The 26,447-nt window shown below is 38.9% G+C and overlaps 1 protein-coding gene across 3 annotated transcripts in view; it reads right to left on the bottom strand.

Moving 5' to 3' along the window:
• rabgap1 (RAB GTPase activating protein 1) overlaps positions 1 to 26,447 on the bottom strand; it is a 244,158-nt gene that overhangs the window by 192,636 nt on the left and 25,075 nt on the right. For all 3 annotated transcript variants that reach the window (XM_061932118.1, XM_072912694.1, XM_061932119.1), the window contains 3 exons: positions 25,548 to 25,767; positions 23,569 to 23,782; positions 11,811 to 11,985 (listed from right to left, as the gene is read on the bottom strand). In XM_061932118.1, the coding sequence (XP_061788102.1) occupies positions 11,811 to 11,985; positions 23,569 to 23,782; positions 25,548 to 25,767 (609 nt within the window). The remainder of the gene's footprint in view (positions 1 to 11,810; positions 11,986 to 23,568; positions 23,783 to 25,547; positions 25,768 to 26,447) is intronic.

Raw genomic sequence — 26,447 nt, 5'->3', positions numbered from 1 at the left:
TGTGAGGTTTTTCCCACATCCATCCACACAATATTTTTGGTTCACTTGTGAGGTTCTACCACATCCATCCAATCAATCTTTTTGGTTCACTTGTGAGGTTTTTCCCACATCCATCCACACAATCTTTTTGGTTCATTTGTGAAGTTTTTCCCACATCCATCCAATCAATCTTTTTGGTTCATTTGTGTGGTTTTTCCCACATACATCCAATCAATCTGTTTGGCTCATTTGTGAGGTTTTTCCCACATCCATCCAAACAATATTTTTGGTTCACTTGTGAGATTTTCTCCACATCCATCCACACAATCTTTTTGGTTCATTTGTGAGGTTTTTCCCACACCCATCCAATCTGTATGGTTCATTTGTGAGGTTTTTCCCACATCCATCCACACCATCTTTTTGGGTCATTTGTGAGGTTTTCCCACATCCATCCACACAATCTTTTTAGTTCATTTGTGAGGTTTTTCCCACATCCATCCACACAATCTTTTTGGTTCATTTGTGAGGTTTTTCCCACATCCATCCACACAATCTTTATGGTTCACTTGTGAGGTTTTTCCCACATCCATCCACACAATCTTTTTAGTTCATTTGTGAGGTTTTTCCCACATTCATCCACAAAATCTTTTTGGTTCATTTGTGAGGTTTTCCCACATCCATCCACACAATCTTTTTGGTTCATTTGTGTGGTTTTTCCCACATCCATCCACACAATCTGTATGGTTCATTTGTGAGGTTTTTCCCACATCCATCCACACAATCTTTTTGGGTCATTTGTGAGGTTTTCCCACATCCATCCACACAATCTTTTTAGTTCATTTGTGAGGTTTTTCCCACATCCATCCACACAATCTTTTAGGTTCATTTGTGAGGTTTTTCCCACATCCATCCAATCAATCTTTTTGGTTCATTTGTGAGGTTTTTCCCACATCCAAGCACACAATCTTTTTGGTTCACTTGTGAGGTTTTTTACCACATCCAACCACACAATCTTGTTGGTTCATTTGTGTGTTTATTCCCACATCCATCCAGTCAATCTGTTTGGTTCATTTGTGAGGTTTTTCCCACATCCATCCACACAATCTTTTTGGTTCACTTGTGAGGTTTTTCCCACATCCATCCCACACAATCTTTTTGGTTAATTTATGAGGTTTTTCCCACATCCATCAAAACAATCTTTTTGGTTCACTTGTGAGGTTTTTCCCACATCCATCCACACAATCTTGTTGGTTCATTTGTGAGGTTTTTCCCACATCCATCCACACAATCCTTTTGGTTCATTAGTAAGGTTTTTCCCACATCCATCCACACAGTCTTTTTGGTTCATTTGTGAGGTTTTTCCCACAATCATCCACACAATCTTTTTGGTTCATTTGTGAGGTTTTTCCCACATCCATCCAATCAATCTGTTTGGTTCATTTGTGAGGTTTTTCCCACATCCATCTTTTTGGTTCACTTGTGAGGTTTTCCCCACATCCATCCACACAATCTTTTTGGTTCATTTGTGAGGTTTTTCCCACATCCATCCAATCAATCTGTTTGGTTCATTGGTGAGGTTTTTCCCACATCCATCCAATCAATCTGTTTGGTTCATTTCTGAGGTTTTTCCCACATCCATCCACACAATCTTTTTAGTTCATTTGTGAGGTTTTTCCCACATCCATCCACACAATATTTTTGGTTCACTTGTGAGGTTCTACCACATCCATCCAATCAATCTTTTTGGTTCACTTGTGAGGTTTTTCCCACAGCCATTCACACAATCTTTTTGGTTCATTTGTGAGGTTTTCCCCACATCCATCCAATTAATCTTTTTGGTTCATTTGTGTGGTTTTTCCCACATACATCCAATCAATCTGTTTGGCTCATTTGTGAGGTTTTTCCCACATCCATCCAAACAATATTTTTGGTTCACTTGTGAGATTTTCTCCACATCCATCCACATAGTCTTTTTGGTTCATTTGTGAGGTTTTTCCCACATCCATCCAATCAATCTGTTTGGTTCATTTGTGAGGTTTTTCCCACATCCATCCACACCATCTTTTTGGTTCATTTGTGAGGTTTTTCCCACATCCATCCAAACAATATTTTTGGTTTACTTGTGAGATTTTCTCCACATCCATCCACATAGTCTTTTTGGTTCATTTGTGAGGTTTTTCCCACATCCATCCAATCAATCTGTTTGGTTCATTTGTGAGGTTTTTCCCACATCCATCCACACCATCTTTTTGGTTCATTTGTGAGGTTTTTCCCACATCCATCCACACCATCTTTTTGGTTCATTTGTGAGGTTTTTCCCACATCCATCCACACCATCTTTTTGGTTCATTTGTGAGGTTTTTCCCACATCCATCCACACAATCTTTTTGGTTCATTTGTGAGGTTTTTCCCACATCCATCCACACAATCTTTTTGGTTCATTTGTGAGGTTTTCCCCACATCCATCCACAATCTTTTTGGTTCATTTGTGAGGTTTTTCCCACATCCATCCAATCAATCTGTTTGGTTCACTTGTGAGGTTTTCCCCACATCCATCCACACCATCTTTTTGTTTCATTTGTGAGGTTTTTCCCACATCCATCCACACAATCCTTTAGGTTAATTTGTGAGGTTTTTCCCACATCCATCCAATCAATCTTTTTGGTTCACTTGTGAGGTTTTTCCCACATCCATCCACACAATCTTTTTGGTTCATTTGTGAGGTTTTCCCACATACATCAAATCAATCTTTTTGGTTCATTTGTGTGGTTTTTCCAACATCCATCCAATCAATCTGTTTGGCTCATTTGTGAGGTTTTTCCCACATCCATCCAAACAATATTTTTGGTTCACTTGTGAGATTTTCTCCACATCCATCCACATAGTCTTTTTGGTTCATTTGTGAGGTTTTTCCCACATCCATCCAATCAATCTTTTTGGTTCATTTGTGAGGTTTTTCCAACATCCATCCACACAATCTTTTTGGTTCATTTGTGAGGTTTTTCCCACATCCATCCACACAATCCTTTAGGTTAATTTGTGAGGTTTTTCCCACATCCATCCAATCAATCTTTTTGGTTCACTTGTGAGGTTTTTCCCACATCCATCCACACAATCCTTTAGGTTCATTTGTGAGGTTTTTCCCACATCCATCCAATCAATCTTTTTGGTTCACTTGTGAGGTTTTTCCCACATCCATCCACACAATCTTTTTGGTTCATTTGTGAGGTTTTCCCACATACATCAAATCAATCTTTTTGGTTCATTTGTGTGGTTTTTCCAACATCCATCCAATCAATCTGTTTGGCTCATTTGTGAGGTTTTTCCCACATCCATCCAAACAATATTTTTGGTTCACTTGTGAGATTTTCTCCACATCCATCCACATAGTCTTTTTGGTTCATTTGTGAGGTTTTTCCCACATCCATCCAATCAATCTTTTTGGTTCATTTGTGAGGTTTTTCCAACATCCATCCACACAATCTTTTTGGTTCATTTGTGAGGTTTTTCCCACATCCATCCACACAATCCTTTAGGTTAATTTGTGAGGTTTTTCCCACATCCATCCAATCAATCTTTTTGGTTCACTTGTGAGGTTTTTCCCACATCCATCCACACAATCTTTTTGGTTCATTTGTGAGGTTTTTCCCACATACATCAAATCAATCTTTTTGGTTCATTTGTGTGGTTTTTCCAACATCCATCCAATCAATCTGTTTGGCTCATTTGTGAGGTTTTTCCCACATCCATCCAAACAATATTTTTGGTTCACTTGTGAGATTTTCTCCACATCCATCCACATAGTCTTTTTGGTTCATTTGTGAGGTTTTTCCCACATCCATCCAATCAATCTTTTTGGTTCATTTGTGAGGTTTTTCCCACATCCATCCACACAATCCTTTTGGTTCATTTGTGAGGTTTTTCCCACATCCATCCACACAGTCTTTTTGATTCATTTGTGAGGTTTTTCCCACAATCATCCACACAATCCTTTTGGTTCATTTGTGAGGTTTTTCCCACATCCATCCAATCAATCTGTTTGGTTCATTTGTGAGGTTTTTCCCACATCCATCTTTTTGGTTCACTTGTGAGGTTTTCCCCACATCCATCCACACAATCTTTTTGGTTCATTTGTGAGGTTTTTCCCACATCCATCCAATCAATCTGTTTGGTTCATTGGTGAGGTTTTTCCCACATCCATCCAATCAATCTGTTTGGTTCATTTCTAAGGTTTTTCCCACATCCATCCACACAATCTTTTTGGTTCATTTGTGAGGTTTTTCCCACATCCATCCAATCAATCTGTATGGTTCATTGGTGAGGTTTTTCCCACATCCATCCACACAATCTTTTTGGGTCATTTGTGAGGTTTTCCCACATCCATCCACACAATATTTTTAGTTCATTTGTGAGGTTTTTCCCACATCCATCCACACAATCTTTTTGGTTCATTTGTGAGGTTTTTCCCACATCCATCCACACAATCTTTTTGATTCACTTGTGAGGTTTTTCCCACATCCATCCACACAGTCTTTTTTATTTACTTGTGAGGTTTTTCCCACATCCATCCAATCAATCTGTTTGGTTCATTTGTGAGATTTTTCCCACATCCATCCACACCATCTTTTTGATTCACTTGTGAGGTTTTTCCCACATCCATCCAATCAATCTTTTTGGTTCATTTGTGTGGTTTTTCCCACATACTTCCAATCAATCTGTTTGGCTCATTTGTGAGGTTTTCCCCACATCCATCCAAACAATATTTTTGGTTCACTTGTGAGATTTTCTCCACATCCATCCACACAATTTTTTTGGTTCATTTGTGAGGTTTTTCCCACATCCATCCAATCAATCTGTTTGGCTCATTTGTGAGGTTTTTCCCACATCCATCCAAACAATATTTTTGGTTCACTTGTGAGATTTTCTCCACATCCATCCACATAGTCTTTTTGGTTCATTTGTGAGGTTTTTCCCACATCCATCCAGTCAATCTGTTTGGTTCATTTGTGAGGTTTTCCCACATCCATCCACACAATCTTTTTGGTTCACTTGTGAGGTTTTTCCCACATCCATCCACACAATCTTTTTGGTTAATTTGTGAGGTTTTTCCCACATCCATCCACACATTCTTTTTGGTTCACTTGTGAGGTTTTTCCCACATCCATCCACACAATCTTTTTGATTCACTTGTGAGGTTTTTCCCACATCCATCCAATCAATCTTTTTGATTCACTTGTGGGGTTTTTCCCACATCCATCCAATCAATCTTTTTGATTCACTTGTGAGGTTTTTCCCACATCCATCCACACCATCTTTTTGGTTCATTCGTGAGGTTTTTCCCACATCCATCCACACATTCTTTTTGGTTCACTTGTGAGGTTTTTCCCACATCCATCCAATCAATCTTTTTGGTTCATTTGTGAGGTTTTTCCCACATCCATCCAATCAATCTTTTTGGTTCATTTGTGTGGTTTTTCCCACATACTTCCAATCAATCTGTTTGGCTCATTTGTGAGGTTTTTCCCACATCCATCCAAACAATATTTTTGGTTCACTTGTGAGATTTTCTCCACATCCATCCACATAGTCTTTTTGGTTCATTTGTGAGGTTTTTCCCACATCCATCCAATCAATCTGTTTGGTTCATTTGTGAGGTTTTTCCCACATTCATCCACACCATCTTTTTGGTTCATTTGTGTGGTTTTTCCCACATCCATCCACACAATCCTTTTGGTTCATTTGTAAGGTTTTTCCCACATCCATCCACACAATCTTTTTGGGTCATTTGTGAGGTTTTCCCACATCCATCCACACAATCTTTTTAGTTCATTTGTGAGGTTTTTCCCACATCCATCCACACAATCTTTTTGGTTCATTTGTGAGGTTTTTCCCACATCCATCCACACATTCTTTTTGGTTCACTTGTGAGGTTTTTCCCACATCCATCCAATCAATCTTTTTGGTTCATTTGTGAGGTTTTTCCCACATCCATCCAATCAATCTTTTTGGTTCATTTGTGTGGTTTTTCCCACATACTTCCAATCAATCTGTTCGGCTCATTTGTGAGGTTTTTCCCACATCCATCCAAACAATATTTTTGGTTCACTTGTGAGATTTTCTCCACATCCATCCACACAATCTTTTTGGTTCATTTGTGAGGTTTTTCCCACATCCATCCAATCAATCTGTTTGGCTCATTTGTGAGGTTTTTCCCACATCCATCCAATCAATCTGTTTGGTTCATTTGTGAGGTTTTTCCCACAATCATCCACACAATCTTTTTGGTTCATTTGTGAGGTTTTTCCCCACATCCATCCACACAATCTTTTTGGTTCACTTGTGAGGTTTTTCCCACATCCATCCACACAATCTTTTTGGTTAATTTGTGAGGTTTTTCCCACATCCATCAAAACAATCTTTTTGGTTCACTTGTGAGGTTTTTCCCACATCCATCCACACAATCTTGTTGGTTCATTTGTGAGGTTTTTCCCACATCCATCCAATCAATCTGTTTGGTTTATTTGTGAGGTTTTTCCCACATCCATCCAATCAATCTGTATGGTTCATTTGTGAGGTTTTTCCCACATCCATCCACACAATCTTTTTGGGTCATTTGTGAGGTTTTCCCACATCCATCCACACAATCTTTTTAGTTCATTTGTGAGGTTTTTCCCACATCCATCCACACAATCTTTTTGGTTCATTTGTGAGGTTTTTCCCACATCCATCCACACAATCCTTTTGGTTCATTTGTGAGGTTTTTCCCACATCCATCCAATCAATCTGTTTGGATAATTTGTGAGGTTTTTCCCACATCCATCCAATCATTCTGTTTGGATAATTTGTGAGGTTTTTCCCACATCCATCCACACATTCTTTTTGGTTCATTTGTGAGGTTTTTCCCACATCCATCCACACAATCTTTTTGATTCACTTGTGAGGTTTTTCCCACATCCATCCAATCAATCTTTTTGATTCACTTGTGAGGTTTTTCCCACATCCATCCACACCATCTTTTTGGTTCATTCGTGAGGTTTTTCCCACATCCATCCACACATTCTTTTTGGTTCACTTGTGAGGTTTTTCCCACATCCATCCACACAATCTTTTTGATTCACTTGTGAGGTTTTTCCCACATCCATCCAATCAATCTTTTTGATTCACTTGTGAGGTTTTTCCCACATCCATCCAATCAATCTTTTTGATTCACTTGTGAGGTTTTTCCCACATCCATCCACACCATCTTTTTGGTTCATTCGTGAGGTTTTTCCCACATCCATCCACACATTCTTTTTGGTTCACTTGTGAGGTTTTTCCCACATCCATCCAATCAATCTTTTTGGTTCATTTGTGTGGTTTTTCCCACATACTTCCAATCAATCTGTTTGGCTCATTTGTGAGGTTTTTCCCACATCCATCCACACCATCTTTTTGGTTCATTTGTGAGGTTTTTCCCACATCCATCCACACAATCCTTTTGGTTCATTTGTAAGGTTTTTCCCACATCCATCCACACAATCTTTTTGGGTCATTTGTGAGGTTTTCCCACATCCATCCACACAATCTTTTTAGTTCATTTGTGAGGTTTTTCCCACATCCATCCACACAATCTGTTTGGTTCATTTGTGAGGTTTTTCCCACATCCATCCAATCAATCTGTATGGTTCATTTGTGAGGTTTTTCCCACATCCATCCACACAATCTTGTTGGTTCATTTCTGAGGTTTTTCCCACATCCATCCAATCAATCTGTTTGGTTCACTTGTGAGGTTTTTCCCACATCCATCCACACAATCTTTTTGATTCACTTGTGAGGTTTTTCCCACATCCATCCACACAATCTTTTTGGTTCACTTGTGAGGTTTTTCCCACATCCACAATCAACCGCAGAGTTCAACCATCAACATTTTTGAGCGTCCCTAATCCCAATTTGACATGACCTTTCCAAACAAGCACTGAACACTCAGACAACATCAACTAAGAAATAAAGCAGACATTTTAAGGAGAATTGGGGGAGGCTGTGAAGCACACACGCGCTGACACATCCTCTCCTTGTCACCTCTTCTTCCTGAGGGGTGCTACTTTGTGTGCGTGGGAAATGTGAGCGCTGCAACACAGCCTGGAGTGTGTGACATAACTCCTCCCTCACGCTGACACGGCCCCTGTGGGACATGCTGTGGGGCTGGCAGCCATATCAGCGTGTTGGTAAACCCACTTTACAACTTTTTTTTTTTTTGGAATTGTGCCTGTCATCCACAATCCTTATGTAAGACAACTTTTTCTTAAATGCATTCTAAGTGGTAAAATACGGCAAGTAAGAGGTGGCTAACAATACGGGAAATGGGAGTACACTATTCCGCCCATGAAGTACTCCAAAAAGCACCAACAATACATGTCGGTACATACATAAGCGATGGCCAGAAAGACACGGAAAAACCTTCATTTGTTTAACCCTTTGTAAGGATTATGATCAATTGTTCATGTAAAGTGGAAGATACAAACATCCCATCAGTCTTTATCCCAGTGAGCGCAGACATTGTACAGTAAGTGATTGTGTTATGTTTGTAGTTAGCACTTAGCAATACTGCTACATGATGCTTTGTGTTTGACTAAACTGCATCTGTTTAGTTTCTAAAACTTGTAGATCATCCTCCTAATATTCAGGCTCAAAAACAGTAGTTTCTGGATCATCATTTGAAGGGAATAGCAAACGTGATGCGTCTGTGAAATTAATATGCTGCTGTATGCTTAAAATGATCAAAATATGTAAATATTACATGTTATTATGAATGTTACTACATGACATATATACTTACATCATGTATATATTACATGTTATTATGAATGTTACTACATGACATATATACTTACATCATGTGTATATTACATGTTATTATGAATGTTACTACATTACATGTATACTTACATCATGTATATATTACATGTTATTATGAATGTTACTACATGACATATATACTTACATCATGTATATATTACATGCTATTATGAATGTTACTACATGACATATATACTTACATCATGTATATATTACATGTTATTATGAATGTTACTACATGACATATTTACTTACATCATGTGTATATTACATGTTATTATGAATGTTACTACATTACATATATACTTACATTATGTATATATTACAAGTTATTATGAATGTTACTACATGACATATACTTACATCATGTATATATTACATGTTATTATGAGTGTTACTACATGACATATATACTTACATCATGTATATATTACATGTTATTATGAATGTTACTACATGACATATATACTTACATCATGTATATATTACATGTTATTGTGAATGTTACTACATGACATATATACTTACATCATGTATATATTACATGTTATTATGAATGTTACTACATGACATATATACTTACATCATGTATATATTACATGTTATTATGAATGTTACTACATGACATATATACTTACATCATGTATATACTACATGTTATTATGAATGTTACTACATGACATATATACTTACATCATGTATATATTACATGTTATTATGAATGTTACTACATGACATATATACTTACATCATGTATATATTACATGTTATTATGAATGTTACTACATGACATATATACTTACATCATGTATACATTACATGTTATTATGAATGTAACTACATGACATATATACTTACATCATGTATATATTACATGTTATTATGAATGTTACTACATGACATATACTTACATCATGTATATATTACATGTTATTATGAATGTTACTACATGACATATATACTTACATCATGTATATATTACATGTTATTATGAATGTTACTACATGACATATATACTTACATCATGTATATATTACATGTTATTATGAATGTTACTAGATACTACATATATACTTACATCATGTATGTATTACATGTTATTATGTGTATATATTACATGTTATTATGAATGTTACTACATGACATTTATACTTACATCATGTATATATTACATGTTATGAATGTTACTACATGACATATATACTTACACCATGTATATATCACATGTTATAATGAATGTTACTACATGACATACAGTGGGGCAAAAAAGTATTTAGTCAGCCACCAATTGTGCAAGTTCTCCCACTTAAAGTGATGACAGAGGTCTGTAATTTTCATCATAGGTACACTTCAACTGTGAGAGACAGAATGGGAAAAAAAATCCAGGAATTCACATTGTAGGAATTTTAAAGAATTTATTTGTAAATTATGGTGGAAAATAAGTATTTGGTCAATAACAAAAATTCAACTCAATACTTTGTAATATAACCTTTGTTGGCAATAACAGAGGTCAAACGATTACTATAGGTCTTTACCAGGTTTGCACACACAGTAGCTGGTATTTTGGCCCATTCCTCCATGCAGATCTTCTCGAGAGCAGTGATGTTTTGGGGCTGTCGCCGAGCAACACGGACTTTCAACTAACCTCCACAGATTTTCTATGGGGTTGAGGTCTGGAGACTGGCTAGGCCACTCCAGGACTTTCAAATGCTTCTTACGGAGCCACTCCTTCGTTGCCCGGGCGGTGTGTTTGGGATCATTGTCATGCTGGAAGACCCAGCCACGTTTCATCTTCAAAGCTCTCACTGATGGAAGGAGGTTTTGGCTCAAAATTTCACGATACATGGCCCCATTCATTCTTTCCTTAACACAGATCAGTCGACCTGTCCCCTTAGCAGAAAAACAGCCCCAAAGCATGATGTTTCCACCCCCATGCTTCACAGTAGATATGGTGTTCTTGGGATGCAACTCAGTATTCTTCTTCCTCCAAACACGACGAGTTGAGTTTATACCAAAAAGTTCTATTTTGGTTTCATCTGACCACATGACATTCTCCCAATCCTCTGCTGTATCATCCATGTGCTCTCTGGCAAACTTCAGACGGGCCTGGACATGCACTGGTTTAGGCAGGGGGACACGTCTGGCACTGCAGGATTGGATTCCCTGTCGGCGTAGTGTGTTACTGATGGTAACCTTTGTTACTTTGGTCCCAGCTCTCTGCAGGTCATTGACCAGGTCCCCCCGTGTGGTTCTGGGATTTTTGCTCACCGTTCTGATGATCATTTTGACCCCACGGGATGAGATCTTGCGTGGAGCCCCAGATCGAGGGAGATTATCAGTGGTCTTGCATGTCTTCCATTTTCTGATAATTGCTCCCACAGTTGATTTTTTCACACCAAGCTTCTTGCCTATTGTAGATTCACTCTTCACAGTCTGGTGCAGGTCTACAATTCTTTTCCTGGTGTCCTTCGACAGCTCTTTGGTCTTGGCCATAGTGGAGTTTGGAGTCTGACTGTTTGAGGCTGTGGACAGGTGTCTTTTATACAGATAGCGAGTTCAAACAGGTGCCATTAATACAGGTAACGAGTGGAGGACAGAAGAGCTTCTTAAAGAAGAAGTTTCAGGTCTGTGAGAGCCAGAGATCTTCCTTGTTTGAAGTGACCAAATACTTATTTTCCACCATAATTTACAAATAAATTCTTTAAAATTCCTACAATGTGAATTCCTGGATTTTTTTCCCCACATTCTGTCTCTCACAGTTGAAGTGTACCTATGATGACAATTACAGACCTCTGTCATCATTTTAAGTGGGAGAACTTGGCTGACTAAATACTTTTTTGCCCCACTGTATATAGAAAAATACATATTTTTCTTTTAAAAATGTAGTGGGTGTGGCTTAAATAGCGGTGTGCTCCATAGTGGGTATAATAGGGTATTAGACAATCAACACTGGACTATACACACACACACAACCAGCCCACATCATCCCTGCTCACCGCCTCTTGGATTTGGCAGCGGAAGACGTGGATCCTGAAGATCTCAGCGTTGTAGTGGCTCTCGGTGAAGGCGAAGCAGTCGCTCTCCGCCGTGCCGTCGTGGCCGCGCACGCAGAACAGGATTTTGTAGATGGGGTAGTTGGCGATCTCTGTGCTGCTGTGGGGGTCCAACAGCCTGCGGAGATGACCACGTGCCCCGTGAATATCGTAAGACGTGTTTTGGCAGACCGCTAGATTCCAATTCCACCATTAACGGGAGCATCGGAGATGAATGGTATTTGGTTCATAGATAACTCACAGTTAATGGCGATTAATCACAGATAGAAGTTCTTTATTTTATACTACGTAGATGCCATTGACAGTGCAAACATTCAAGGCACGTCATTTCACCACCATATCCCTCTTTATCAGCTTGAAATGTTAACATTTTCTTTGGGCCCTTTGCTCTCTTTCCACTTTGTTATTGTTCTATGAGCCACCTCTCAGTCTCTACAATATACAAATCATAGTTTTTGTCGTCATCGAAATAATGGATGAATCATTGCAGCTTTACACGCCACTGTGTGAAAGTGCAGAGTAGCGTAAAACAAATGTTACCATGTGGCAGAGGTGGGACCAAGTCATTGTTTTGCAAGTCACAAGTAAGTCTCAAGTCTTTGCCCTCAAGTCCGAGTCAAGTCCCGAGTCAAGACAGGCAAGCCCCGAGTCAAGTCCAAAGTCAAGACTGGAAAGTCTCAAGTCAAGTCCTAAGTCCTGCATTTTGAGCTTCGAGTCCTTTCAAGTCCTTTTAACCACAGACTAATAGATTAACACAGATTGTGTATGCTTTTCAAACGCTGTATTTATTTATTAAAACAAGTGCATTTTAAATTGCACGAAAGAAAATTGTGCTGACATTGCACTTTATAATAGCACTATTAACCAGTCATTTTAAACATTAACTCATTCATTTACAGAACAAACACATTGAAAAATAAAGTGCAAATGTACTTATTTGTACAAAAGTGTTAACATTGAAAAAACATGACATATACGTGAACATAACAAAAAAGTTGTACTTTTTATATGTCAGGGCCCTATGCTGCATTGCATTTGCAAAAGACCAAATTAGCCAAGAGTCTGTCAGTCATTTGTGCACGATGGGGGCGTAGTATGATGCCACCATGGCTGAAAACTCGCTCCACTGGAGCACTGGAGGCAGGCACTGCCAAGACTCTCATGGCCACTCGGAACAGTGAAGGAAGAGTCTTCATGTTCAATGCCCAAAACAAAAGGGGGAGAGAGTTTTTTTGGGTTGGTGCACTACTTGTAAGTGTATCTTGTGTTTTTTAAGTTGATTTAATTTAAAAAAAAAAAAATATATATATATATATATATATATATATATATATTTCTTGTGCGGCCCGATACCAATCGATCCACGGACCAGTACCGGGCCGCGGCCCGGTGGTTGGGGACCACTGAGGTAAACAACCAACAGTATGTCAGAAAGCTAGCTAAAACGGTACACATATTCATAATATAGTATACATTTTAACTGACCTTTATTTGACTATTTTTGTCTTTTTTTAGGTGGCTAAAATACGCGGTGCTGCTGACCGCCGTCTAACGTTACGTGTGATATGTTGACTAACGTAACCCTGCTTGAAAAAAATCACTGAACAAAAAGTATGAATAAGGTAGTGAACTGCAACAGACTCCCGTGTTTGCAATAACGTTATAACGTTAGCAGTGAGTTTACAGCCTCACTGATTTAACTACACAGCAAATAAAAGTCACATTACTTAGCCAATAAACGTTATCTTACATTCAAAACTTACCCTTCTTTGTGCAACTTCAAATGCCGGACGAAGTTGGAAGTTGTTTCCTCTCCATCAGTAATTTTCGAACCGCATGTGTTGCATACTGCAAACCGTTTTGTGTTGACCACCTCGTAATTTTTATACCCAAACGAAATTATTTTAGGTATCATTTTTTGTTCACTGGCGTGTGGTTTGGACATGTCTTCTTCGTTGGTTATCCTGCAATTTGATTGGATGAATGCTGTGTGATGAAAACAAAGTAGATCTAATTCGATTGGCTGTTGTACTGAGACCACACCAGCTGACACACGCAACGCTGATAGACAAGTACACAATGAAAAATACGGAGCGCTCCCGAATAACTTTTTCATCTTTGGGTTTTGGGGAAAGTAGCAAGTCATGTCAAGTCATGTCAATTCAAAAGGCTCAAGTCCAAGTGAAGTCACAAGTCATTGATGTTAAAGTCTAAGTCGAGTTGCAAGTCTTTTTACATTTTGTCAAGTCGAGTCTAAAGTCATCAAATTCATGACTCGAGTCTGACTCGAGTCCAAGTCATGTGACTCGAGTCCACACCTCTGCCATGTGGGTGTAACACCTTAGTTTTTTGTTTATAGCGTTGTATGTAGTTAAACTAGTTGTTGTTCACCTTGGATGTATTTATGAGAAACTTAAGTTGGAGCACACACGACACACCCCCTGGAGAGATCTGGCTTCCCATCACCCAATCCAGGTGTTTGTCCGACTTTTCAGAAACCAAACGCGATCAGATGAAGGTGTTTTAAGAGCTTGTAGAATGCTTATTTAGAGCCCAACTGTTTCAGAAATCGGACTAATTTAGTGAATGGACACTCGCAATTCAAACAATACCCCCTTTGTGGAGCACAAGATATGACAGCCATGGAAGCACATTCAATCTCTTAAAGGGGAACATTATCACCAGACCTATGTAAGCGTCAATATATACCTTGATGTTGCAGAAAAAAGACCATATTTTTTTTTAACCGATTTCCGAACTCTAAATGGGTGAATTTTGGCGAATTAAACGCCTTTCTATTATTCGCTCTCGGAGCGGGAAGCAATCCGCCATTTTCTCAAACACCGAGTCAAATCAGCTCTGTTATTTTCCGTTTTTTCGACTGTTTTCCGTACCTTGGAGACATCATGCCTCGTCGGTGTGTTGTCGGAGGGTGTAACAACACCAACAGGGACGGATTCAAGTTGCACCAGTGGCCCAAAGATGCCAAAGTGGCAAGAAATTGGACGAAATTTGTTCAAAATACCAGGGTGTGGGGAAAGCCGACGAAAACGGTCAGTCGTTTGTTCCGCACACTTTACCAGAGGTGGGTAGTAACGCGCTACATTTACTCCGTTACATCTACTTGAGTAACTTTTGGGATAAATTGTACTTCTAAGAGTAGTTTTAATGCAACATACTTTTACTTTTACTTGAGTATATTTATAGAGAAGAAACGCTACTTTTACTCCGCTACTTTTATCTACATTCAGCTCGCTACTCGCTACTAATTTTTATCGATCTGTTAATGCACGCTTTGTTTGTTTTGGTCTGTCAGACAGACCTCCATAGTGCCTGCGTTTCAACAAATACAGTCACTGGTGACGTTCACTCCATTCCACCAATCAGATGCAGTCACTGGTGACGTTGGACCAATCAAACAGAGCCAGGGGTCAACTTAAACAAGTTGAAAAACGTATTCAGGTGTTACCATTTAGTGGTCAATTGTACGGAATATGTACTGTACTGTGCAATCTACTAATAAAAGTTCCAATCAATCAATCAAAAGTGTGAAGGAAAAAATACCCTTTTTTATTTCAACCGTACATCCCGTCAAAAGCCTAAAGACTGACTGCACAGTTCCTGTCTTCACAATAAAAGTGCCGCTCCATTGCGCCTGCGCTTTCAAAATAAGAGCCAGCGCAAACAAGCTAGCAAGTTACGGAGTTTGCCGCCGATGTATTTCTTGTAAAGTGTATAAAAACGAATATGGAAGCTGGACAAATAAGATGGCAAAAACCAACCACTTTCATGTGGTATTAGACAGAAAGGAGGAACTTTTTTTCTCCTCCATTTGAAAACGTGGACGTTATCATCACTACTGTCTGATTACAATCAATGCAAGTCATCAGAATCAGGTAATACACAAACTTATATTCTTGTCTTCATGAAAGAAAGGAATCTATATGTGTTAAACATGCATGTATATTCATTAAAACACCTTTAACATGTAAACAAAAGCGGCAAAATAAATAAATATAAATTATATACTGTATATATATATTTATATATATATATATATGATGTGTGTGTGTATGTTACTCATCAGTTACTCAGTACTTGAGTAGTTTTTTCACAACATACTTTTTACTTTTACTCAAGTAAATATTTGGGTGACTACTCCTTACTTTTACTTGAGTAATAAATCTCTAAAGTAACAGTACTCTTGAGTACAATTTCTGGCTACTCTACCCACCTCTGCTCGTCGGTGTGTTGTCGGAGGGTGTAACAACACCAACAGGGACGGATTCAAGTTGCACCAGTGGCCCAAAGATGCCAAAGTGGCAAGAAATTGGACGAAATTTGTTCAAAATACGAGGGTGTGGGGAAAGCCGACGAAAACGGTCAGTCGTTTGTTCCGCACACTTTACCGACGAAAGCTGTGCTACCATACCTGCCAACTTTTGAAATCAGAAAAACCTAGTAGCCAGGGTCCAAGGGCCGCAGGCCCCGGTAGGTCCAGGACAAAGTCCTGGTGGAGGGTTCAGGGCTTCGCCCCCCGACGCAAAATGATTACCGTATTTTCCGCACTATAAGGCGCACCTAAAAACCACAAATTTTCTCAAAAGCTGACAGTGCGCCTTATAACCCGGTGCGCTTTATATATGGATAAATATTAAGATTCATTTTCATAAAGTTTCGGTCTCGCAACTTCGGTAAACAGCCGCCATCTTTTTTCCCGGTAGAACAGGAAGCGCTTCTTCTTCTACGCAAGCAACCGCCAAGGTAAGCACCCGCCCCCATAGAACAGGAAGCGCTTCTTCTTCTACTGTAAGCAACCACCCGCCCGCGTAGAAGAAGAAAAAGCGCGCGGATATCACCGTACGTTTCATTTCCTTTGTGTGTTTACATCTGTAAAAACCACAAAATGGCTCCTACTAAGCGACCGGGATCCGGTTCATGAAAAGACGCAATCTCTCCATCCGCACACGGATTACTATTTCACAGCAACTGATATTCCTGTGAACCGCACTATGGATACAACGGGAGCACGTACGGTGAATATTCGCACCACAGGGAATGAGAAGTCATCCTTCACTGCGGTTCTAGCTTGCCATGCTAATGGCCAGAAACTTCCACCCATGGTGATATTCAAAAGGAAGACCTTGCCAAAAGAGACCTTTCCAGCCGGCGTCATCATAAAAGCTAACTCGAAGGGATGGATGAAGAAAAGATGAGCGAGTGGTTAAGGTAAGTTTAAGTTTACGCGAAGAGGCCGGGTGGCTTTTTTCACGCAGCTCTGTCCATGTTGATATACGTATGTTTGTGATTGCACATTTGCGAACATTTTGGGAGTGAACAGAGTTGTTAGAACGCTGGTTTTTAATATATTATTAAAGTTTGACTGACCTATCTGACTGTTTTTTTGACATTCCTTTAGCGCAGTTAGATGCGGCTTATAACACGGGGCGGCTTATAGGTGGACAAAGTTTTGAAATATGCCGTTCATTGAAGGCGCGGCTTTTAACCCAGGGCGCCTTATGGTGCGGAAAATACGGTATTAGCATTCAGACAGGTTAAAATGTTGCTAAAACCATCACTTTTCTATCAGTCACAGTGACTTTTCAAAACAAAAATATTACAGCAAAAATCATATGGGTTGATTGGCATGTTTATTCTGTAAGATAACTTCAATAGTTTGAAATTATTTTGACAGTTAATGCCAGTTATCCTGTCAACCTTTCACAAGACTTCAATTTGTTCATTGAAAGTATAAACACTTTTTACAGTAAACAAATGGTAAAACAGTACTAAACAATTCCATTAAAAAAAAAAATTGGTGTCATTATTAACTTTCTGTCCAAGCTTGTATAATCTACTGCCTTGTTCAATTGTAAAAAATATTCTGTGCCTAAAATTCACATTTCTATCACAATTATCATACTGTAAACATGGTAAGCTAACTTCATTAAAATTAATAGTCCTGTCAATAGCATGGAATTACAATTCAAATGTAGTTTTTTTGTAAGCCTTTCAAAAGAATTCAAAATATGAAAAATTCATGAAAATTAATTGAAGCCATCAGACACTTGAAAAGTGGCACATCACATCTCTAATGTAATCATTTGAACTTTTCAACAGAAATAGCACTGCAAAAATATTAAGGACATACTTCTGTATTTTGGTAGTTATGCTGTCAACATTTAACAAGATTTCTTCAACTTGGACTTGAAAGCATAAATAGTATAAACACTTTTAACAGTATGTCGTGCTGTGAAATACAGCCGACAGGATTGCGCACCAAACACGAAGCAAGGCCAAAGCGCATGCATGGTGCAGGAGAACAAAGGACTTCTTTCATTTAAGGTTTGTGATAAACCATCAAACTCATTCGTTAAAAGGACTCTATAGTAATATAAAGCGAGTTTTTCTGGACATTATCATGCAAGAAAAGTTTATTTTTGGGACCGCGATCACCGCGTAATGATTTTTAAAGGTTGCATTACAAACATTTAACTGTCCCATGTGATCAGCCAGTGCGATTGGAAGTCCATGCTCAATTATTGCCTCCGTAAATAAAACTTCGGCATTTATCACATCCAAAGAATCTGTTTGGGCGACGAAAAACGTTGAAAGTTTTCCACTTGTATCGCTAGCAACGGCATTAGACTTGTGTTTTTTTGTCCCAACGTGGTCTTTTACATCGCTAATTCCTCCGTGTCCGATCGAAAAATCTTGTCTGCACAAGGTGCAATTCGCGTAGTTTTCACCCTTTTTTTTTTTAAATTAATGAAAAACCGTATTTTTTATCACTGCAACCGTAACCCGGAATAGGTTGATGAAAACCGTACGAATTACGGGAAAACCGGAGTAGTTGGCAGGTATGTGCTACGACAGAGATGGCAAGAATGTGTGGATATCCTGCGACACTCAAAGCAGATGCATTTCCAACGATAAAGTCAAAGAAATCTGCCGCCAGACCCCCATTGAATCTGCCGGAGTGTGTGAGCAATTCAGGGACAAAGGACCTCGGTAGCACGGCAAGCAATGGCGGCAGTTTGTTCCCGCAGACGAGCGAGCTAAACCCCCTGGATGTCTTGGCTCACACCGTCCCTTATGCCACCGAAGATGATCAAGAGAAGAATATCCACCCTAGCTTCCCTGGCCTGCTGACATCAACTCCAAAACTGGACAGATCAGCTTTCAGGAAAAGAGAGCGGATGAGGGTATGTCTACAGAATATATTAATTGATGAAAACTTTATTCATTACTCGCGGTTTTACGTAAATTATTATACATAAACTGTGTTTACCAATAATTTAGCTTAAAAACATTAATTTTTTTCAATCATTCGAGTACATTTGGGTAGTCTTGTGTAATGCAGTATTTTGTGTCTATTTAGGTATGGTTAACCTGAGTGCTGAAATCGTGGAAAAATATATGTTCTTAGCGCGCCTGAAATGGGCTGTCTACACTCTCAAAGTGCATGTTGTTGCCAAATGTATTTCATATGCTGTAAACCTAGTTCATAGTTGTTAGTTTCCTTTAATGCCAAACAAACACATACCAATCGTTGGTTAGAAGGCCATCGCCAAATTCGTCCTCGCTTTCTCCCGTGTCGCTGGCTGTCGTGTCGTTTTCCTCGGTTTCGCTTGCATACGGTTCAAACCGATATGGCTCAATAGTAAGGCTGAAACGACGCGTCGACGTAGTCGACGTCATCGGTTACGTAAATACGTCGACGCCATTTTTGTGCGTCGATGCGTCGCATATTTACGTCACACTACTGTCATGGCGGATTGCAAAGCAGACGGTGCGAGCGAGGGGGAAAAAGCACGCCAAAAGTCATCAAAAGTGTGGGAGTATTTCAATAAACGGCCTAATAATGTTGTTGTATGCACACTGTGTCGAGCGGAAATGGCCTATCATAGCAGCACAACGGCAATGAACGAACATTTGAAAAGAAAACCGACAGCGTTCTTGCCATCACCATCAACTAGTCAATCGTCCGCGTGAGTATACGTTGTCATCATTACACAAAAACATGAATGTGTCATTTGTATCTGCGTTGTAAATTCATAAACTAAAGCACCGTTTCGCTCTGAGAGGTGCGTTTGGCGTGCAGTGTTTACAAAGACGCACTCCTCTTTAACGCTGTGGAGAGGCGGGGCCGGCGAGCGAGCGGCGAGGTGGGGCGCGCTGAAGAAAAGGGGAGCAGCAGAGAGAAAGGGAAGAGAGACTGGAAGGAGTCAGAGTGAAGCTGACGTGGAGCGAGAGAGGAGGAGAGACAGAGACAGGGGACAACGAGCGAGCGAGGAAGAGGAGCTGAAAAGCGAGGAAAGAAAGAGAAAAGAGTTGGAAGAGAAATTACTTTGTGTAAAATTAAAAGATTGTAAACCTGTCAAAGCCGTCTGGCGTTCAGTCTGTCGGTCCTGAAAGAACCCCACGGCACAAGACGTGTCACAAACGCTAACGTCAATTAGTTGTGCAAATACCTTTTACAACATTAACGGTTACATATACTATGTACAAACCAACAATTAACTTTCACTTTAATCATACTATCATTGTTGTGTTATTAAGCAAAATAAGCAATACTTTTACTTTTGTTGAAATGTTTACACTGTTACAGAATATTTTGTTTTGCACTTTTTTGTATTGGATGTTTATTTTTATTTTTGCACATTTTAGCAAATAAGCAATACTTTTACTTTTGTTGAAATGTTTACATTGTTACAGATTATTTTCGTTTTGCACTTTTTTGTATTGGATGTTTATCTTTATTTTTGCACATTTTAAAGCAAAATAAGCAATACTTTTACTTTTGAAATGCTTATACTATTGCAGAATATTAAGATTTGCACTGGATGTTTACTTTTATATTTGCACATTAAAAAGCAAATAAGCTACTTTTAATTTTGTTAAAAGTTTTAAATGTTTACATTGTTACAGAATATTTTGTCATGTTGTTGTCAATGTTGACTGAGTGGCCATACTTTTTTTTTTGGTAAATAAAAGCCATGCCTTTTGAAAAAACTGGCCTACATTTATTTTTTCATCTTCATTTTAAATAAAAAAAATAATCGGTAAAAGGAAAAATAATCTATAGATTAATCGAAAAAAATAATCTATAGATTAATCGATTAATCGAAAAAATAATCCATAGATTAATCGATAGAAAAATAATCGTTAGCTGCAGCCTTACTCAATAGCTTCAGTTTCTTCTTCAATTTGGTTTTCTCTACCTGCCTCCACACTACAACCATCCGTTTCAATACATGCGTAATCTGTTGAATCGCTTAAGCCGCTGAAATCCGAGTCTGAATCCGAGCTAATGTCGCTATAGCTTGCTGTTCTATGCGCCATGTTTGTTTGTGTTGGCATCACTATGTGACGTCACAGGAAAATGGACGGGTGTATATAACGATGGTTAAAATCAGGCACTTTGAAGCTTTTTTTGGGGATATTGCGTGATGGGTAAAATTTTGAAAAAAACTTCGAAAAATAAAATAAGCCACTGGGAACTGATTTTTAATGGTTTTAACCCTTCTGAAATTGTGATAATGTTCCCCTTTAAGGATGGGCTAGGAATAGTAATAAATACTACATACTGCTCACTAATATGTATAGATAGAAGATCAAATACAACAAAAACACACTAACAAACTGCCACTGCTAAGCTAACAAGAACAAGTGAGCTAATGCTGCTCTGTCTGGGCGCTGACGTCATACGTCACTTGGCAACAGGCACCACCTTTTAAAGGCACACATCCCCAATATGAAACGTCTCTCAACTGCGTAAGCCAGATATTTGAAGTTTTTTTTAGTAAAGCATGACTTACTTTACCCAGTAATTCATTACATTTATGAAAGAGTAATTCCCTTAGTAATTTCATAACTTTTTAAGGGGTTGTAGAATGCTTATTTAGAGCCCAACTGTTTGAGAAATCAGACTAATTTAGTGCATGGACACGTACTGACTGATCTTCATACATAGCTGGTGTAAAATGATTCCACCACGGCCTTGTATTTCCCGCACTCGGCTGGAGGCTTCGGTGTTCAGTTGCAGGAAATAGCTTTAATGTTAAACACTTTGCCGTGTGCAGCCATTTGTTTACGCAAAACCAAACACTTTTCCTTTCTTTGGCACTAACGCGTTAGCATTAGCCATGTTGTGAATCTCCGCTAAGGAAGTACCGTATTTTCCGCACCATAAGGCGCCCTGGGTTATAAGCCGCGCCTTCAATGAACGGCATATTTCAAAACTTTGTCCACCTATAAGCCGCCCCGTGTTGTAAGCCGCATCTAACTGCGCTAAAGGAATGTCAAAAAAACAGTCAGATAGGTCAGTCAAACTTTAATAATACCGGTATATTAAAACCAGCGTGATGTGGGCGCGCATGGAATCGTATATCAACATGGACGGAGCTGCGTGAAAAAAGCCACCCGGCCTCTTCGCGTAAACTTAAACTTACCTTAACCACTCGCTCATCTTTTCTTCATCCATCCCTTCGAGTTAGCTTTTATGATGACGCCGGCTGGAAAGGTCTCTTTTGGCAAGGTCTTCCTTTTGAATATCACCATGGGTGGAAGTTTCTGGCCATTAGCATGGCAAGCTAGAACCACAGTGAAGGATGACTTCTCATTCCCTGTGGTGCGAATATTCACCGTACGTGCTCCCGTTGTATCCACAGTGCGGTTCACAGGAATATCAGTTGCTGTGAAATAGTAATCCGTGTGCGGATGGAGAGATTGCGTCTTTTCATGAACCAGATCCCTGTCGCTTAGTAGGAGCCATTTTGTGGTCTTTACAGATGTAAACACACAAAGGAAAAGAAACGTACGGTAATATCCGCGCGCTTTTTCTCCTTCTACGCGGGCGGGTGGTTGCTTACAGTAGAAGAAGGAGCGCTTCCTGTTCTATGGGGGCGGGTGCTTACCTTGGCGGTTGCTTGCGTAGAAGAAGAAGCGCTTCCTGTTCTACCGGGAAAAAAGATGGCGGCTGTTTACCGAAGTTGCGAGACCGAAACTTTATGAAAATGAATCTTAATATTTATCCATATATAAAGCGCACCGGGTTATAAGGCGCACTGTCAGCTTTTGAGAAAATCTGTGGTTTTTAGGTGCGCCTTATAGTGCGGAAAATACGGTAATGGGGCGGGGCAAGGGCTACGGAAGCTCCTGGGGGCCAAAAGTATGGAGAAAACATATTTTGTTCTTTAAATCGTCTGCAACAAATGAATTGAATATATAGATAAAATATTAACGCCCAAGCCTAATTCCTCAGTAAATTCATCAAGACGTCACTGTGGAGTTATTGAGTCTGTTTAGCGGATTGGAGAGCGAGCTTGCGCAGCTAGTGGGTCCATGACCATGACTTCTGTTTTGTTTGATCAGCCGTTTTACTGCTTTTTTTTTTTTTTTTTTAAAGAAACCATTTGGAAACAATGAAGGTATGTAAATAAACATTTACAGAACATTTCTAAGTAAATAACTCATTTCACAACAACTTATAGTCCGGTGCGGCTTATACACGGAAAATGTTTGTTTTCTTCTAAAATGTTGTAGGTGCGGCTTTTATACCGGTGCGCTCTACAGTCCGGAAAGTATGGTGGCATTCTTGATTTCAATATTGCTGAAAATAATCATGGTTTGGCCCTACAGAGGTGGCGCTCTCTTCATCCCGACCAATAATAAGACAAAGTAGCTCTCCTCCAGTTACCTGACGGTGCCTTCGGACACGCCTGGCACAGACAGCGTGACGTCCAAGGGGACCTGGCACTGGCCCCTGAGGATGCTCATCATGCGGAGGGCCTCCACCTCGCTGCGGGGCGCGTTGACCGAGGCGCAGCCCAGATACGTCAGTTGGCTGAAGACCACGCTGTCCTCGTCTGGGATGGGACTGCCCGGGCTGCCGTCCGACGAGGACTCGTCTCCTGTGAAGGGACAGAGTGTTTCGTATCTTCTCTCGGGGTACAGTGATGTCATAGAAAGTGTGCTTTAGAGCAGGGGTGTCCAAACTATGGCCTGCGGGGCCATATTGAAGAGGCTAGTTCCAGTACCAGGCGAGGCATCATGAGTTGAAGAAAGCATCGCACCGCAGAGTGCTTTCAAATTCATCTTGCCTGTGTTTTTAAAAGGTGCAAATCTTTATTGTTTTACAGTTCTCTTTTATGTATTTTAAAATGTATGTCTTAACATATTACTTTTTTGAAACTGCTCTGTGACATGTGCTGTTGACCTCTTGGCCAGGTCACCCTTGTGAAAGAGATCTTGATCTCAATGGGTTTCTTATCTGGTTAAATAAAGGTTCGATTCATCTTAAATATCAGGCCGTCTCTAATCGCTACATTTTTGCACACATATTAGTGGACACTGTGAATAAATCACATCGATGACTCTTGAAAGTACTTTTGAAATGATAGCACAGCATTGACTTATATGATACAATCCAAACAAACTTCCCTAGTCATGGTGCAAAAAAAAATATATTGCTAAACACTCTCCACACTTATCCATGTTTGGCACCTTTTAGCTGCTTGATATTTCTAAATGATTAGAAAACTTTAAGGAGGTCGTCACAGAAGTAAACAATGTAGGAGTCGGACTTTCACATACTCTTCAAATCCAATTATATTAATTATATAATTATATATCCATTATATTAATGAATATATCTATCATATTAATGTATACATATATATAAATATATATATATATATATATATATATATATATATATATGTATATGTATATATATATATATATATATATATATAGTTACATATATATTACATTATATATACACATATATATATGCATATATACAGACATATATACATATATGTATATATACATACATACATATTTTTATACACATATATGTGTATAAATGTATGTTTGTGTATATATATCTATACATATATATTTGTATATATATATATATATATATATATATATATATATATATATATATATATATATATATATATATATATATATATATATATATATATATGTGTGTGTATATATTGTGGAAGGTGGCTGCATCTCCAGTAACTCTGTAGTTCTAGATCTTTTAAACGTACTTTATCTCTATCTTTTATCTTTAATTATTATTTATTAGATCTTATAAACTTTAATTTTATCTTTTGTCTTTTATCTTTTTTATGTTTTCCTTGAAGACAGTGAATCCCTGTACATATCCAATGGATACTTTTGGCAGTTTTAAAAGACCAGGAGCCAGCTTTCTTACTTCTTACTTCACTGCAATAATTTTTCATAACATGGTCACTACTGTCTAGTTTCTCTTGTTATATTCTTATTTTACTGTTATATTTTTATTCTCATTGTTGCTTTTTATTTTTATTCAATTGTAATTTTTTTTCTATTTTGTTTCCATTTATACCCCCGTTATTTACTTTTTAAATTTGATCTCAATTCTGTACACTGCTGCTGGAATTTTAATTTTCCTGAGGGAACTCTCCTGAAGGAATCAATAAAGTACTATATATATATATATATATATATATATATATATATATATATATATATATATATATATATATAAATATAAATATATATATATATATATATATATATATATATATATATATATTTACTTTACATGCAGTCAGCTTTCGGCCACCAGCCAAATATCCTTGGCCCAATGCGGTGGTGTATGTGTGGTACAGCGCTCACCTCTATACGAGCGCTCGTTCAGCTCGCTCTCCTGAGCTGTCTGAACGGGGAGCGCCATTTCCAACTTGGGGGAGGGCGTGCTGAGCGGGTCGGCGCCCGGCGCCACGGACGTTGCCATGGTGGCGTGATGATCCCCCGCGCTCGCCGGGGCCACGGGCGGTTCCAGGAGGACGTCCTCCAACTCCCTCTGGAGTTGCTGCTCGCTTCCATTGCCCACGATCTGACACAATGACAGTCAGTGTTGGAGATCATCAACAAACACAAGTGTTGCTGCTGTGTCACGGAAATGACCGCCGCTGTCAAAGCTCACAACTATTTGATCTTTATGTAAACTCGCCCTGCTGGAACATTTTTAGGAATCCATCACGTGTGTCAAGTGATAGCGGGCCGCATGAAGAGGCCTTATTGTGCAGCCTTGTTATGACATTCCCTTCTTATCAGCCATGATCAGTGACATGTGAACAAGTCACTTGCATTTTCAGGAAATGGCAGCACACGCCAGTCCAATTACAGAGGGCGCTAGAGAAGCTAAAAAAGAACTACCTTATTCTCCAGACTATAGAGTGCGTCCGTATATAAACCACACCCACTAAATTTTGGAATAATTTTTGTTACCATATATCAACCGCACCGGACATTAATAAAGGCTTAGTGGCCACATGCGTGGACAGCACCTTTTAGCTCTTATTTCCAAATTGTGTACACTACTGAATTGGGGTCTTATGGCCACTTATGTGGACACTTATACTGCCATCTGGTGGTGTCAGAAGACTATAACATACAATGGAATTTTGAAAAAAAAGTGTAAAAATAACAATTAGCATGTCGCTAAACATGAAGTACACGTTTGTGTACTTATGGACTAAGTACATCATATCAAAAGAGAATTCTTAGTTTTTA

The sequence above is a fragment of the Nerophis lumbriciformis genome, linkage group LG39, assembly GCF_033978685.3.
Source record: "Nerophis lumbriciformis linkage group LG39, RoL_Nlum_v2.1, whole genome shotgun sequence".
Lineage (NCBI taxonomy): Eukaryota > Metazoa > Chordata > Actinopteri > Syngnathiformes > Syngnathidae > Nerophis > Nerophis lumbriciformis.
Note: the sequence above shows the minus strand (reverse complement) of the source record. Positions and strands in the feature narration are given on the sequence as shown.